Genomic DNA, 15763 nt, shown 5'->3' on the forward strand with positions numbered 1-15763 from the left:
GGTTTTACCGTTGGAAAAGCAACCAGGTTTAAGCAACACAAAAAAGGCTATAATTTACAGTACAGGCCATAAGAACTGACTACATTTCTAAAAACAGAAACGATCTGACAATGACTCACACGACGGTCACCAAATCGATTTGCGAAATAAAACATCCTGTGCCAGCTTCTTAAAAAAGACAGTTAAAAGTGATCTCATGTGGTTTTTTATTAGGTATGCCCACCCGGGGGATGGCAGGGGACACGCCGCTATGAATATTCAACAGTTCCCTCTGTAACTCTGGGAACACTGCGTAAATGGTAGACAGCCGTCTGCACCAAACAAACCGAACGCTGCTGAAGCTATTACGAAACTTTTTGACTTAATCATTCCTCAGAGGCCGATTAATGGACAGGGAGAGAAAGAAACCAAAATAAAATAAAAAGATCTCCTCAATCAAAACTCATCGGGAAATACTCAAGTTTGAGAGCCGCAATGAGTCAGGAAAAGTGATTTTCATTGTTTTTTTAGACTTTTTTGTGTAGTTTGTATTGGATCATGCGGTGAATGGCCAAATGATGTTTAGTTAGATATCTAGACATCCATTTATATTGGAAAGCAGGTGATTTTTTTACTTTGTCATCCTTTACAAGAAGAGCTTTTTGCCTTTTCTTGTCAATAAAACAGGATACATGTTGAGTTGCTGTAGAGAAAGTTAGTAAAGTCTGTGAAATAACAGCTCAGGCAAACATCTTCTGCTCTTTTAAGGGAGACCAGTGTCAACACATCAACCCCAAGCACCCACCACTGTGTGCGAACACCATTTAGCACCAATCAAGCATAAAACACCACCCCTGAGGCTGCACTGCAGTACTAACACCACCCGCCGACTGTATGCCTTACTAAATTAGAATTATACAGACAGAGAAAGAAACTATTATGCTTTGAAATCTGGTTGAAAGGAAGTGGAATTATTTGGAACAATGCTGTAAATATCAAACCCACTTCTGCGTACCACACAAACCAGGGTTGTTACAGTGCAGCACATAAGCGCTAAGAGTTCACTCATGTTAGCAATGAGCTTAGGGAAAGTTGTTGAGACCGTATCTCTATTTGACAAGTAGTTTCCTCCTCCCTGCTTCACAGGCTGAGGCTCCAGAGATGCAGGTTGAGGATGATCTGTCACAACGTATGCATTATGCAGCTGTGTAGCAGGGATTAGAGGCAAAGTGGGGATGAAGCAGAGGAGCTCAGATACCCTCAACCCCTTCATCCTTCATCTGGTATGCACCGCAGCGCCACACCTGTTAATAAAACATATATTCCAGCTGGACTTTGATCACTTCTGCCCTACGGAAGTGGAGAAGACGCCAGTTTATCTAAAGTGAGATTCCTGAAGAAGGCCCCGGTGACCTTTTTAAATGTAAAGATATTGCAATGTTGTGAATTTGAAATTGGAAATAGTTCTTAAGGGTTTCGCATGAGAGCAGAGGATCACCGTGAGCTGCGAGTGGATCTATCTGACGTGACAGGGTTTTTTTAAAGCTCAAAAGGGCAGTGGTGCACGAAGCAAAGCCTACTGGCTCTGATATTGACGACATTAAGAGTTTGACCTTTCCAGAGGTCAGTCCTCTGCTCACGCTGTGCCCATCAGCGGCACTTCTCTGTCAGCGGATGACGAGAGGCAGCGCTCAGGCCGAGGGAGCTTTACTCACACTGATGTGAAGCAGTCAATAAAGCACACAGGGAACTGTGGAAGGAGAATTAGCACAGTATGAACGTGATGCTCGCAGTGGAGGAAAAAAAGCACGACAGCTTTTCAATTGAGAGGAATTTTCCTGCAACTCAGAACATCAAATGAGAAATGTCGAGCTGCCACTGTGCGGTTCTAATCGAATCAACAGAAGAAGTGAAATAAATCTGTTACCAACTGGGACCTTGTACCTTTTTCAACTTTTCATTTTCAAGGACAAAAAAAAGCGTGGGTCAGACATTTGGTTATGTATTGTGCAGAAAAGAAATTGGACTCGATTTTTGGCTTTTTATGCATACAACTTGGTTAAAGCCATTTAAATATTTCCCCTCCTCAGGAATGAAGAGGCCTTTCCCGACTGAGAATGTGAATTAATATCTCCTACTAGTTACATTATCATCCACCTTTAACCAGTCACACTTTCCTCAGCGTCCCCTCTTCCCACAGCGTCCCCTCTTCCCACAAGATTATCCAACACATAGCGAGCACACACACAATCTCACAAACACATTCACACACATTAAAGTCATTTTATGCCGGCTAATTGTCATACACTGTGGATATGGGAACCAGATGCCATTCCCAAGTCAGTTTTCCAGTGTGGTTTTCTATCCCTGCCTAACCTCTGCGTCTAGATTCCCCCGACGTGCACCAACCACTTGTGGTCGTCCGCTCCTGCCCACTCCGCTCTGATTACTCACATCCCTGTCCCCCATTAGTTTCCCACCTAAAAAAAAAAGAATCCCCCCCGAGGCCCAGTGTAGTATGATTGAGGGTTCCCATGCAGAACTAACATATGGAGGTGTGTGTATAGATATGTGTTTTACTCTCTCTAAGGTTTGGGGATGTCTGAGAGTAGATGTAACTTCCAATGAAACCCACAGCAGGCTCATATTGCTAAATGTGTATTTTGCGTTTGTCCAAACACCTTTTCCACTCTTGGCTAGATTGATTATATTTGTGTATCTAGATAGGGCTTTTAAACTTTTGGGAGAGAGGTTAGCAGAAATGTTTACAGGGAATGAATGCTGGATTGTTTTTTGATGTGTATGGATATTTTGTGCTTGATTTGTGGGATTTTGAGAGAGTAAACACCTGTACTTGTTGACGAGGCCTTCGTTTCAATATGAAGCATCACTCAACAGTGTGGAGTGTGTAGTAAGGGTTTAGTCCGTTATACCCTTTATTCTGGCCCTCCTCTCTTTTGGTAAGCAGCACTCCTCACATGCCCCCCCTTAACTTACTCCTTCCCTGTCAACACTCGGTGCCTGAAGGATTGCTTTGGTTAACTTCCTGTGTACACACATGTTTATTAATATTGTGAGGCTGTGTGAGAAAACCGTGAGCCCTGTAAAGAAGCGGTTGTAAAAGCGGTAGTTGTTGGCCCCGCTCTCTGAGATGCCAGTGCTCCGGGGTGAGATGATTGGATCCATGTGGTACGAAACCCGGTTGCTGCCAGAACCGTTGGCCCCGGTTCTACAGTGAGGATATGAGCTCCGTTTGATGGATGATTTTCTGGACCTTAGATTTATAAAACAGGTCACTGTGATGAAACATAATACAGCCAAGCCCAGACAGAGGTTACATGCAGATCCTCTGTTCCTGACTTTTTGCTTCTAGTTGGATTAAGCCGATTGCTTCATTGTAGCAGCAGCCCGCAACCAAACCCACCAGAATTTCTTCGCTCATGTCAACAGCGGCTAAACCTTCGGACGGCGGCCAGCTCCTCGTCTCGAGCTGCTCTGTCGGGCGAGTTCTGTCAAGCTCTCATCCATCATGTTTTATTAAATTATATAAGAGCAGTGATGTGAAAATGGATATTCAGTGTCTTCTATGTAAGACAATGTATATTTAGGCTGACCAATGTGTTACCTTTTGAACTCCGCCTGGTTATCCTTTTCGTAAATAACAGGATCTTTTGGAATAACAATGGAAATAGTTTTGTACTTCGGTTCAATTTTTCAATAACATCATTACATCTGATGTCAAAGATGGTTTCACCAGCGCTGCAAAGGGAAATTATAACTATAATAAAGTTTATTCCTGACCTTGAAAATAGTAGTTTGACACTGCTGAGGTTCGATGGCAAGCAAACAGAATAATCCAGTTTAAAGATATGCTCTGTGGAGTTACTGATCAAACACTTTGCAGCATTCAGGGTCATCTATAGCTTTCACGAGATTCTCAAGGATCTAAAAGAATGGTCAAAATAGATATTTATTTACATAAATCTTTGCATTACATTACATGTCACTTGTTTGACGCTTTTATCCAAAGCGACTTACATACTCAATACTGTGGACAATCCCCACAGGAGTAATTTGGGGTGAAGTGTCTCAGGGACACAACCACATGCTGACTGCAGTGGGGTTTGAACCTGTGACCCCTTGGTCCCAACATCAACGCACAACCCACTGCACCACACGCCTCCAAGTTACATTACAATACTTAAATCTGTTTTCCATTATTGGTCTTATGAAAAGCAGCAGAGTCATCTTCCGTAAATATTTGTTTGGCACAGGTTAAATGACGGTAACATAAAGATACATTTTGTTCTCAATTCATAATGAAAGACTAGCTAACAAAGGATAGGAAAATATAATTGTGCAATATTTTCACATCTTGATTATCGGCCACATGTGAAATGTGCCAGGATCATTTTATTGAGCATCATTCACTTCGTCTAATATGAAGTGAAGTAACTGACATTGTCAGATCTGAATGTCCATGCTGCTTGCGGGTTTGGCGCCAATTCCGTTTTCCTTTTTATATTTCCCTGTAGTCCTTTCCATATTTCTCCCCCCTTCTGTTTTAAAGGTGGCAGGGGGTTCCGCCTTTTTTTTCTCATACCAACAGCTCATTCAGGCCATTGCAGGAGATAGCGGTCATGGTTTGGCTGAGAACGAGAAGCTAGTCATGTATCAGGATAGAAAAAAAGCTTAATCCTGATCCAGTGGTCCACCATAAACTCGACAATATCATGCACGCAGGATGTTCTGGTACAAATCTTCTCATGGAGTTTGACATGAGTTTGCCCAGCGTTAAGCAGCAGAAGATGTGAGGCTTACCATCAATGCGATATGTGTCATTTTCAATAAGTGGATACAGGGCTTCTGCTTTGGGGCAACTGCATTCTGTTCATCATAACTCTTTTGACAGACGCATTTGGTATTTTTCGAGACAATTACGGGCACTTAAAATTAAATTAAAGAGGTTTTCTGAGAAATAATTGGTCCCACCCTTACAGTAAAAGTGTAATCGAATCCAAAATGCACACATGTTTATAGCACAGATCTTGGCTCCTATAGAAATATGTTGAAAGACTAAAATATTGGCTTGTTTGCTGAGCATAACACGAAAAGGTCAATACCACTCAGTTTTATAGTGTCTTTGGGTCGGTAGTGGACCGCCAAGAGGGAGAGAAGAAGCTGTGATTTATTTGAATAAACCCTCAAGACTTACCTGCTTTGATTGAATTGGGTCTTAAAATTAAAGGTGATTGATTGCTTTGGAACGTGAGTCAGAACTCAAATTTGCGTTGCAAGTGGCCTAAGAACGATGTAATTGGAAAAAACAGCCACTATAATTAAGATTAGGTATCTTCCTTCAACCAATTTACATGTCATTCAAGCTACTAGTTGTTCGTAAATCGTGCAGAAAAGCATACCAGGAAACCTAACTCATCTAACCATATTGGTAAGGGTAGTTTTGAGATGTGAAAATGGCCTTTCAAGAATCCATCCATCTTCTCCCGCTTATCCGTGGTCGGGTCGCGGGGGTAGCAGTTCCAGCAGAGAGCCCCAAACGTTCCTTTCCCTGGCCACATCAACCAGCTCTGACTGGGCGCTCCCAGGCCAGCGAAGAGATATAATCCCTCCACCTGGTCCTAGGTCTACCCCTCGGTCTCTTCCCAGCTGGACGTGCCTGGAACACCTCCCTAGGGAGGCGCCCAGGTGGCATCCTTACTAGGTGCCCGAACCACCTCAACTGGCTCCTTTTGACGCGAAGGAGGAGCCAAGAATTCAAGAATCCAGAGTAATCTAATTGTAAACGTGTTGCAGGTACGATAGGTGTTCAACAAAGTAATGCACAGTGAGCAGGTTTGATCAAACAGAAGCACCTGATGCTGGAGGGCTGCTTTTGAAAAAGAGCCAGAGCAGAAGCAGATGTGAAAAACACACAGGTGCTGATGAGAAACCTTCCTTAAGGCAGCCGCAAACCACAAAAACTGCACAGAATGCTCAACAAAAAGACACCCGCCGCAGATTTACTGTAGCACAGTGTGCTGCTTCTGAAATAGTCTTTGCAGGAGAGCTAATAGTCTCCATAAAAGACACTCACTGTACTCGCTTAAAGCTTTTTGAAAGGCTCCGGTGGGTGCTGTCCGTCCAAGTGATGTGCAAATGATGGGCCGTATAATGAGCAGGTGCAGACTGTGTTGCCAAATCACTTCCACATGCTTTACGAGCAGATGGAACAGATAAATGACGTTTTTTTGCAAGACATAGTTAGTTGTGTTAAAAGCACTACTCCTTCCCTGTAGTATAAATAGACAAACACTTCTGATTGTAGCCTTTGTATTTAAATCACTCATTTATGATTATCAAAAGAGAAATAAACTATTTATAATGCATATCACTAGTTTAATGAAACTTACATGTCTGAATGTAGTCCTCAAATTTGACCCACTGCCCTTTTCTGTATGTGCCCCCCCCCCCCCCNCCCTCCCATCTATAAAGATAAATGTCTGTTAGCATACCTCTGATTACTGTCTGCAGTTACTCAGTGAAGAATAATTGATTTTGTTTGTAATTATCGCAGACACTCAACAAAATATTTACCTGGCTATCTTATTGTGGCTAATGTCATATTTTTTAAGCCTCCGCTCAAACAGTTTGGAGCCCTCCAAACTGGGGAGGCCTAACCCTGAAAAAAATAATATTTGTAGTCAGCTAATATTAATATATTTACATTTGGCCTTTTTATTTATAAGTAGGGTTAGAGTTAAGGTTTAAAATACAACTTTATCTGAAATTATGGGGTCCATCAAAAACTGATAAATACAGATATCCCAGATAAAAAAAGGCTCTTTTGATCTGTGACCACCTTGAATACATTTACATCCTCATTACAAATATAGACATGCTTTATATGCACATGGATTGTATCAAGTTTAACTGTGGCTTTACTAATCATCTAACAATCTGGATTTATTTAAATGCTCAATCATGTCAAGCAGAGCTTTAATTTTTCCCACAAACTTCTGGTGCCCAGTCATTTGGCTCAGTCATTTGGTGTGCCAGCTATTTGTATTCCTCCATGCCAGATAAAATGTGTGAAGCTGGCTTGTGCACAACGCTGCAGTGGGTTTATTTATGAATTTCTTTGTTGCAGCCATTCATATGTTTGCAGTAACAGCTTGTCAATAGCCTTCTATTGTCCACAGGCAATTTTCCTACACAACAAAAAGCAGGCACTGATTTTGTTTTGCTGCATTTTTCAGGAAAATGCTGGAAACTTATTAAGCCTCTCTGGAATACATCTACAACATTGTAAAAGTAAAAGTGGCATTTTATTCCAATATGTTGCCTCTATTATCCCCCCCCAGGGAACCACAATCGGAAACATTGTTTTCATAATGGTGCATTTTATGTTTACAAGTGTGTTGTGGCTCTTTATATGGGCAGACAAGTAAGCAGCAAGACCACCTCCTCTGTGTGTGTGTGTGTGTGTGTGTGTGTGTGTGTGTGTGTGTGTGTGTGTGTGTGTGTGTGTGTCATCAGCCTATTGTTGATGTGTACACAGTTTCCCTACATTTGACAGTTATTGTGACATTGCATTGCACAAGCTTGCTGTACAGGTTCATAGCCTCAGAATTAAGGCAGGATGTGCCTAGTGCAGATCCATTTGGTAATACATGCACCGCTAAACATAAACAAAAAGCTACTAATAGTAACTCTGCATTAAGAATAAGGTCCAAATGCACTGTGCAGCTTATTACTCTTCTAACTGGAGCACTGTGGTAGAAATTGGTTGAGGAAAACAGCTGGACTGCCTCTTGACATTGAAGCGAGTGCAGTGAAGCCTGTCTGTCTGCCAGCTTAATGTTTAGGGTCACACGAGGCTGTCTCTTTGGAATAAACGTATACTAATGTCATCACACCATGACTTTGTGTCAGCACGCTTTTTTGCATGTCTGGTATTTTGGAAAAGTAAAGTTTGGGCAGTTTCAGTCTGGAGAAGTTACCACTGCAGATCATTCACCACAGTCACGGATGAACAACTTGTTTTTTTTACCCGAGGCCAAATAGTACCTGGCATTATCTGGGAGTGACAAATAAAGAAATGCACACTTCCCCAGGCTTTGGATGTGATTGCAGAAGATTCAGATCTTTCCTCGATTTTTGATCTTACTAAATATATTTGACAGAAAGCTTCTCATGTGAAAATGAACATCAGCATACATGGCACAGCAGTCTGTCAGTTTGTTGCCAAGTGGCTGGTCAGTCAGTCACTCTGATCTAATACTGATTTCCAGAGCCAGCTTTTCAAAAAGTGCGACCCCAGAGGAAGAAAGGAGTCCAGCATACTGGGCTTCATCCATGTTAAAAAAAAGTATTTTTTAGCACAAGCTCAGTAGGCTGCAGCTTAAGGATGCACACCTCATTGTCGAATCCTGTACTCCACTCTTTCACGGAGCCCACCCAGGATCCCCTGCTTGCTGACTGACAGAAGTTGGATGCAGAAACTGCCTTACAAAAACTGCTGTTCTTTTAAAAGAAAAAACAAAGAAGTGTTCCTCTTGTTCAGGGCACATTTTTACAATATGCTGGCCAACACTTGGTTGGAGTTGCTGGATTTGATCTTCAGCGTAAACATGGACTTGATTTGGGCCTGTTTTTGGTTTTAATTGTATGTTTGTATAACCCCTGCCGACTATATAAGGTACCGGTTCCCAAACTGTGACAGGGCCTTCAAATCAAATTCTGAAACCGATGTCAAAAAGTGCACAATGTTAGTTTAATCAAAAATTACATTTGTTAATCTTTTGATTTCACCTTTCCCTCTAAGTTCATGATGTTCAAGCTTTGTTGAGCAGCTCTGTTTGTTTATCGGCTAACACAATTGGTCGCCCTGGTTTTACAGTTGTATTGTATTATACTTCAGAACGATTACAAATGACTAACGTGGACCATAGTGTATAATTTCCATGTGTTTAAACAATTCTTTATTTTCTCTTTATAGGGCACTCCAGGTCCCAAGGGTGAAAAGGTGAGTCATTTTATATTTAGTTGTATTTTTCAATTGTGTAAATGTTGATAAAATCAGATATTTTATTCCACTGCTAAAAGCAATTGTTGGAAGTAGTATTTGCTTTCTTGCTGAAGGTTCATGTCCATGTTTATAAGCTGAAGACAATAGCTAATTAGCTTAGCTTAGCACAAAGACCGGAAGCAGAGGGGAACAGCTAGCGTTGTTGTGTCCACATGTAACACAATCTCACTAGCCACTGTTTAGTTCTACAAACATCAATGTTCCCCTACTGTATAAGTATCAGCAAGAAATTGAATATGTCAGAATGTTTCAAACTATCTCTGTAAGAAATATGAAGCCTGATGTTTGTGCATTTTCACTGTTAATTTGTTCATTATTATCCTTTTGCATTTGCTGCAACAATTCCCACATTAAAGCCATCCTGAATATTTAAATTCTCCGGTCCTTCAGACATCTACAACACTGAAACTGAAAGCCAGATCTCAAGCTGGAGCCCTTAAATGCCTCGCTGAGCATCCCTCCATAAAACAGCAGCGAAAAGTCTCCACACTGTCTCTTTATGAGTGTGCAGGACTTTGGGACAAATGGGTGCACGTGGCTTTGCTTTGAAACACTAACATAACGACATCCCTTGATTCAAAGCAAAGCCCCTCTATTCACTCGTTCTGGAAGTGGCTTAAAGCGCACACTTACAGTTTAAAATGCTACTGGGGAAAATCTGTTCTGTTTTACAGGGCAAACATTAAATATTTATTCAGATTTTGGATGAAGTGAGCATCAACTTGGACAGCAACCCACTATACTTAAAGGATTATTATGCCATAAAATGCAAAACATAAAATGAAATAGCGTGAGAGTGCTAACCAGAGCTAAAGTTGAACACAGAGAAACACTTGTCATGTGCATCAAGTCACACTCTTCTGGTAACAGATGTTCTGGTTACGCGGGGTGTGGAATGACGTTGGTTGCTGTCTCTGACCAAAGTAATTAATCAACAGTGTAATCTCTTATTTGGTTCCCCTCAAAGCATAAAAAAGAAGCCGTATTTAGATAATCGTTGAGAATCGTTATGACATGTGAACACCCCAGTGTTGCTGATGAGATGCATGTTCATGTCTCTCATGTGAACCAATTCATCTGCAGTTTCATGAAATGAAAAACAACTGTGTGGGTTCCTCCCACCCAACGCGAATACAGCGTGCATCATTGTGGCCATTCACAACTGTTTCCCCGTTAAATCTGCTTTTGGAACGACTGCCCCACAAAAAATGAGAGCTGTTTTTTTTTATTTGAAATTACTCAGGCTTTCCATTGAAGTTTGTTTGACAAAATTCCCAGGTGTGATAAGTCGCGCAGCTCGTTTTACTGCTGTGGTCTACAGGAGAGCGAAGTGCGTCTGATGAGATGACTTAAGGGTGTTCAGATATCCGATTCTTGACAGATTGCGGTTATAATTCAGTGTCCAACATTTGGTCTTCCTTCAGTTGTTTCAAACAAAAGTGTACTCTTGGTTCGGTTTTACTTTAATGTGATGAAGCCACAGTGTGCGCCATGCAGGTTGAAACGAAACCGAGTGTTTTTTCTCCTTTTTAGAAATGTGCTCCGTCCACAGAGATCCCCCCCCAAAGACGGCAGAAAGCCAACAATCTCTGGGGCATAAAATCTGGCCTGGCAATGCAGCTCGCCCACACTCAGCCCCCGTAACCCCCCCCACCCACCTCAAACCCACCAAACCTCACACCGCCGCCGTCTTTCTTTCTCTCTCCCTCATACCCAATTCATGTCAGTCCATGTTATCATAAGTGATTTTACTCTCAACCACAAGTTGGGTTCCTGTATTATTTTTCTTTATCAATGTGTTCTGAATAACGCCTCCGTGAGTTCGGTGCGAGTCTCCGCTTATGACTTGCGTTGTGCTTGTTTCTGTTCAGTATTTGTCCTCATTTAAAGATATATTCTTTTTTTTGCCTTCTGCAGGGGGATCAAGGCGACCAGGGACCACGGGTATGTGGTTTACTCTGACTTCTTGTGATTAGCTGATGTGACTGCATGTGTGTGTCTCCCCCGGCAGTATTGTGGGCAAAAAGGTTTGAGATGCATGACATTCCCGGGATAGTGTTCTTCCCATCTGGCCAAAGACAACAAGCATTTCAGCACTGCTTATTTCCACATCAAGAATTGGCAGGCAAACGTGCGAGGGGGTGATATGCTTCTTGAGACCTTTTCTTTACCTCTTCAATATGAGCACGAGCGTTTGCCCATCAGCAGAAGATATCTGCTCAATCTCAGTTATAATCAAAAGCCAAACTAGCTCTGTCTCTATAATTACTGGTGATTCACTTCAATCCCCAACGTGACATGGCGTATTCAGACCTTTAATCATTTCCAGCTCTGTAGTTTGACATTTCTATGAAAGTGCAGCATCTAAATGATGATGATGTGAGTGCCTTTCCGTGCTTGACAGACTCTGAAATGAATTGCTCTATCTCCAACTAGCCCTAATTTCTTCTCGAATAACGGTTAAAAAATGAGCCCTCTCAGAAAAGTATACTATGACTGCACAGGTTTGTTTAAAGTAGATTGCATTAAGTGGGGTCACATGTGCGCATACATATACACACTTTTCACTTCCCCCTATATCTGCCGTCTTAAGGAGGAGATCGTATGCAGTCAAAAATCACTTTAAAGCCATAATTGATTTCCATGAGGGCAGAGAGCATGTGGAGTTTGCAGGACAGGGAACACAACAACACAGAGGTTTGTCTTGTCACCAGAATACCAGCCATCTCCCAGGCGGATCTGATCCCAATTCTCTATTGGCGCCCAACCAGACGTTAGCAGTTTGCCAATTAACTTTGTCAGTTCTCCTCCAGGCCAGTGCTGCTTGCATTTCTTATGATTTGGAAGTCAATACAAACGACCTTCCCTGCGAAATTTGGTTAGTGGTCTCAAAGTGACACATCTTATGTTACACATCCTCCTCAAATGACAGCCAAGTTCACAGAGTTTGTGGATCTCTGAGTGGTTTCACACTTTTACAATCTATAAATACATTTCCAGCACTGTGATATCCTTTAGTAATAATATACAAAGTGAGATAGTAGTAAATGTGGATCCACTGCAAACAGGCAGAGAGGAAATATCTTTGCTCTCTGGTTGGATTGACCACAGTCAACTATTTCTGGTTGGATAGAATTTTGGGGTTTTGCTCATAATTTGTACCCTTTTAACCTGGGAAATGGAGTCATCTGTCTCTATCAGTGAAATGATTTACGATTTAGACACAGCAGTGTGGCTGACAGGATTGGAACAGGCCCACAGCAAGCCGGTATTTGTTTTGTAGAGTAGATAAATAAACTGTCCACTTCGAGAAATCATTTCATTAACTTCCAATTACAGCAAAATTGTCCCGTAACAGGTACAAATGAACGCAGCGTCACATTTGAAGGACTACAGGCGCATGAAAGCAGTCTAGGTCACTGGCAAATGATATTACCTCCGCAGAATAGCATATTGACTTTGCACATTAGATTAGCAGGTAAATGTAGTGGAACAGTATTAGAACAATTTCATTCATGAATAAGTGGAATACCAGGACTGTCTGACCTTAGCTCTTTCAGTCTGGAAATGAGATGATATGGAACCCATATGGAGGTTTATTTAAACAACAGAGCATGTTAGGAATATGTTCTCTACACACCACAGTCATAGATAGATAGATAGATAGATAGATAGATACTTTATTGATCCCAATTTGGGAAATTATTTTACGTCACAGAAGCAGAAGTGTGTTCTGACATTCAAATACAATACTTAAAATACTTAAGAAAGTGGAAAATATAATTGACAATTAAAAGTAAAATGCAAAATATGATATCAATATACAAAATATTAACAAAACAATATAAAATATTCTGGATATTTCAAATGAAAAGTCAAAAATACTACAGGATCCAAAATTCTACTAAGAAATGATCATCAAATCTAATCCGACTTAGATTTAGAGTCATTTAAAGCTTGGACTATTTGCATACACTATGTTAATTGTCTCTAGGGTCTACTCAAGACAGTTTGAGAGTTTCCACATGGCCACACACTTCCTCTGCCTGTTCCGCACATGTCAGGGTCACCCATTTGTCGACTCTGGAGGTCAAAGGCCACGTCCAAACGACAAGGGTTACCCAAACAACAAATAACAAATTGACCATTTTTGACCAACAAATGTGTGGCCACCATTGGAGCTCCACTGCTGGGGTATAATTAACAGGCGTTACTGTCTCGGTGCGTCACCATGAGAGGTGTGTGTGGTCTTTTTGAGGGATGGCACAAGCTACATAACCTGACGGGCCAGATGGTGTTTTACACAGAAGCTGTTGAGGAAAGGGCAGGATCTGTTAGAAGATAATTGGATTAATCATATGTCGATCTCATGGTAAAGCAAAGATGGCTTTTCCATTGAAAAAGTGCCATTCTTTGCTCTTTTTTGGAGCCTTAGATGAGTCAATTGGCTTGAGGCCTGAGGAGATTCATTTTTGTTGATTTCATGATATCAGGAGTATCGTGCAAAGGAAACCACTTGAATATATCACACAGAGGTTCCTGGGTCAGCTAGAGGAAACATTCCTGAGATTTAAATAGAAATCTTCCCCAGTTTGTCCTGGACTTTACTTCTCACATTGTGGGATTTGACCAATTTGCACTGTTCTTCCAAAGTAAACTGTGATTATGTAATTTCCAGGATTTTACCCTCCAGTCGTGAATCAGAAGTGTTATGCAGTAGACCGTTTGTACTTGAAATAAGAAGCCTTAACATTAATTTCACTTCACCAAATGCAATGTATCACATTGATGCCAAATCTGAGGCTTCAGATGAATGCATTATTCCTTCTTAAACGTATTAAAGCCATCTGTGCACAGGACTGGTAATCCACTCCACATATAGATATTCAGAGAATGCCTCAGCCTGAAATTGCTCGGGATGTTTTGTGTGTTTGGTGTGGTCGCGGAGATGATGGTTCTGGCCAGTGTCCTTTGACGGCTGTTGCTGATTGTCTTCATATACAGCTTTTTGTTTACTACAATTGCAGTCATATTGCTGCAGGCTAATATGTAGAAGTTCCCCAAATAACCAGCATCCGTTCTGGAGGAGAAAAGCAAAACAAAGCGATCTGTGAATGGTTAGGATTCTCTGTCAACCGCCATGTCATTATCATACTCACACATGGACGTCAATGCAGTGGCAACGTAGGGTGAGAACTGACCCATAGGCAAGCTTTTCCCCATTCTCTCTTTAGAGAAAGGTCAAACTATTTAGGCCAGATAATGATTTCAAACACACATTGGCGAGTGAGTTCGTCAACATGCTGTCGACATCTCTCCAGAGTCTTTCAAAGCTCATGCATCAAAATAATTAGAAAAGGACAAAACCCAGAAAACTGTCACAAGTGCCAGCCTGCATGCGCCACACTACATTATCATGCCTGGACTTTTTCTATAGTCTCTGACCATAATCCAGTTGTTGTTTTCCTTCTTTGTCCTCAAGATGTTTGAGGTTGTAAATAACTTTTGAAATATGTGCGCTTCAATCCCATTTTGCACAGAGCATGGCTATTGTCTGCAGTATAAGTCAGAGTATGGCTCTGTTCTGCTGAATTAAATCAGCCTGTCTTAAAAGCCATATTCTTAATGAGCCATGCTTTTTGAATTATCTTTGGAAAACCAGAGGGATGGCACCTAAGCCATGTTTGGATAGACCAGATTTTTATCTTAAGCTCGAATGCGGAGGGAGATTGATCTCTTACAGGGCATGTTTAAGCTAGAGTGCCAGCCTTTAAGAAATACTTTCAGTCAGGTTGGGTATTGCTGTGAAGCTAAACCTGCAGCGTGAAGATAAACAAGAGAAAATGCAATCAGTGTACAATCAATGTGCTGCAATCCTCACATGTTCTTATTTATACTTAGCATTAAAGCTCAAAACCGCTACATTTTAACCGTTTGCTAAGTTGCTAGACTTGTCTTGCTTTTTGTTGATACACATTTACTGCTTGACATTTTAAGTACTTTTAAAGTTTTAAAACGGATACAAAAAACAAACCCTTTGATCTCTTAAAATCACTCTTAATACAGCCACACAGGATCTTGGCTTTTTGAGAAAACTGGCCCTGCCCTGCTAAATCATTTTCGCTAAGCTACGACTGGACAAGCATTCTTCGGGGGGATTTTGCAAATGTTCAATTCATGGTTCAGAGGACATTTTACTGGAAATGTCTGTCAAGGACTTGTCACTATCAAAGGCCGCCTTTGACCGGCATGCAATAAACTGCAACGAAATAAAAATCTTTATAGGCAAAAACATTGGAAAATGATAATGAAACATCCTCAAGCATGTTTATCTGACAGTATGTCAATGTTTCTGGATTCAGATTAAGTTAAAATCCAGCTATAAACCCCTCTTAACGAGGAGAAGTCCCGATGCTTTTCTTCTTTTTATTCAGTTTTCACGAGTGGATCACATCTGTCATGTTGAAGAGGAAATTGGAAACCATTGATTGAATTCCCAGTGAACATCCCAAACCCTTGATGTTCCTTGAAAGCTCTACGAACAATAGAGCGCCTAAATTTACCAGCAGTCTATGATAATCATCTTTACAAATGTTCTGTCTGTATTTTTGATAGAAAACAACAGGAAGTGGTCATTTAACGATGACATTGTGGCATGTTCTATGCAGATGAAGACCCCAGTGCCATTGTGCATGC

At 41.2% G+C, this 15763-nt stretch overlaps 1 protein-coding gene across 1 annotated transcript in view; it reads left to right on the plus strand.

The window, feature by feature from the left end:
* col25a1 (collagen type XXV alpha 1 chain) overlaps positions 1 to 15763 on the plus strand; it is an 80268-nt gene that overhangs the window by 17836 nt on the left and 46669 nt on the right. Inside the window, exons 4-5 of the mRNA XM_010795710.1 lie at positions 8978 to 9004; positions 10985 to 11011. Coding sequence (XP_010794012.1) covers positions 8978 to 9004; positions 10985 to 11011 — 54 coding nt within the window. The remainder of the gene's footprint in view (positions 1 to 8977; positions 9005 to 10984; positions 11012 to 15763) is intronic.

This window comes from Notothenia coriiceps, unplaced genomic scaffold, assembly GCF_000735185.1.
Source record: "Notothenia coriiceps isolate Sejong01 unplaced genomic scaffold, NC01 NC01_scaffold00037246, whole genome shotgun sequence".
NCBI lineage: Eukaryota > Metazoa > Chordata > Actinopteri > Perciformes > Nototheniidae > Notothenia > Notothenia coriiceps.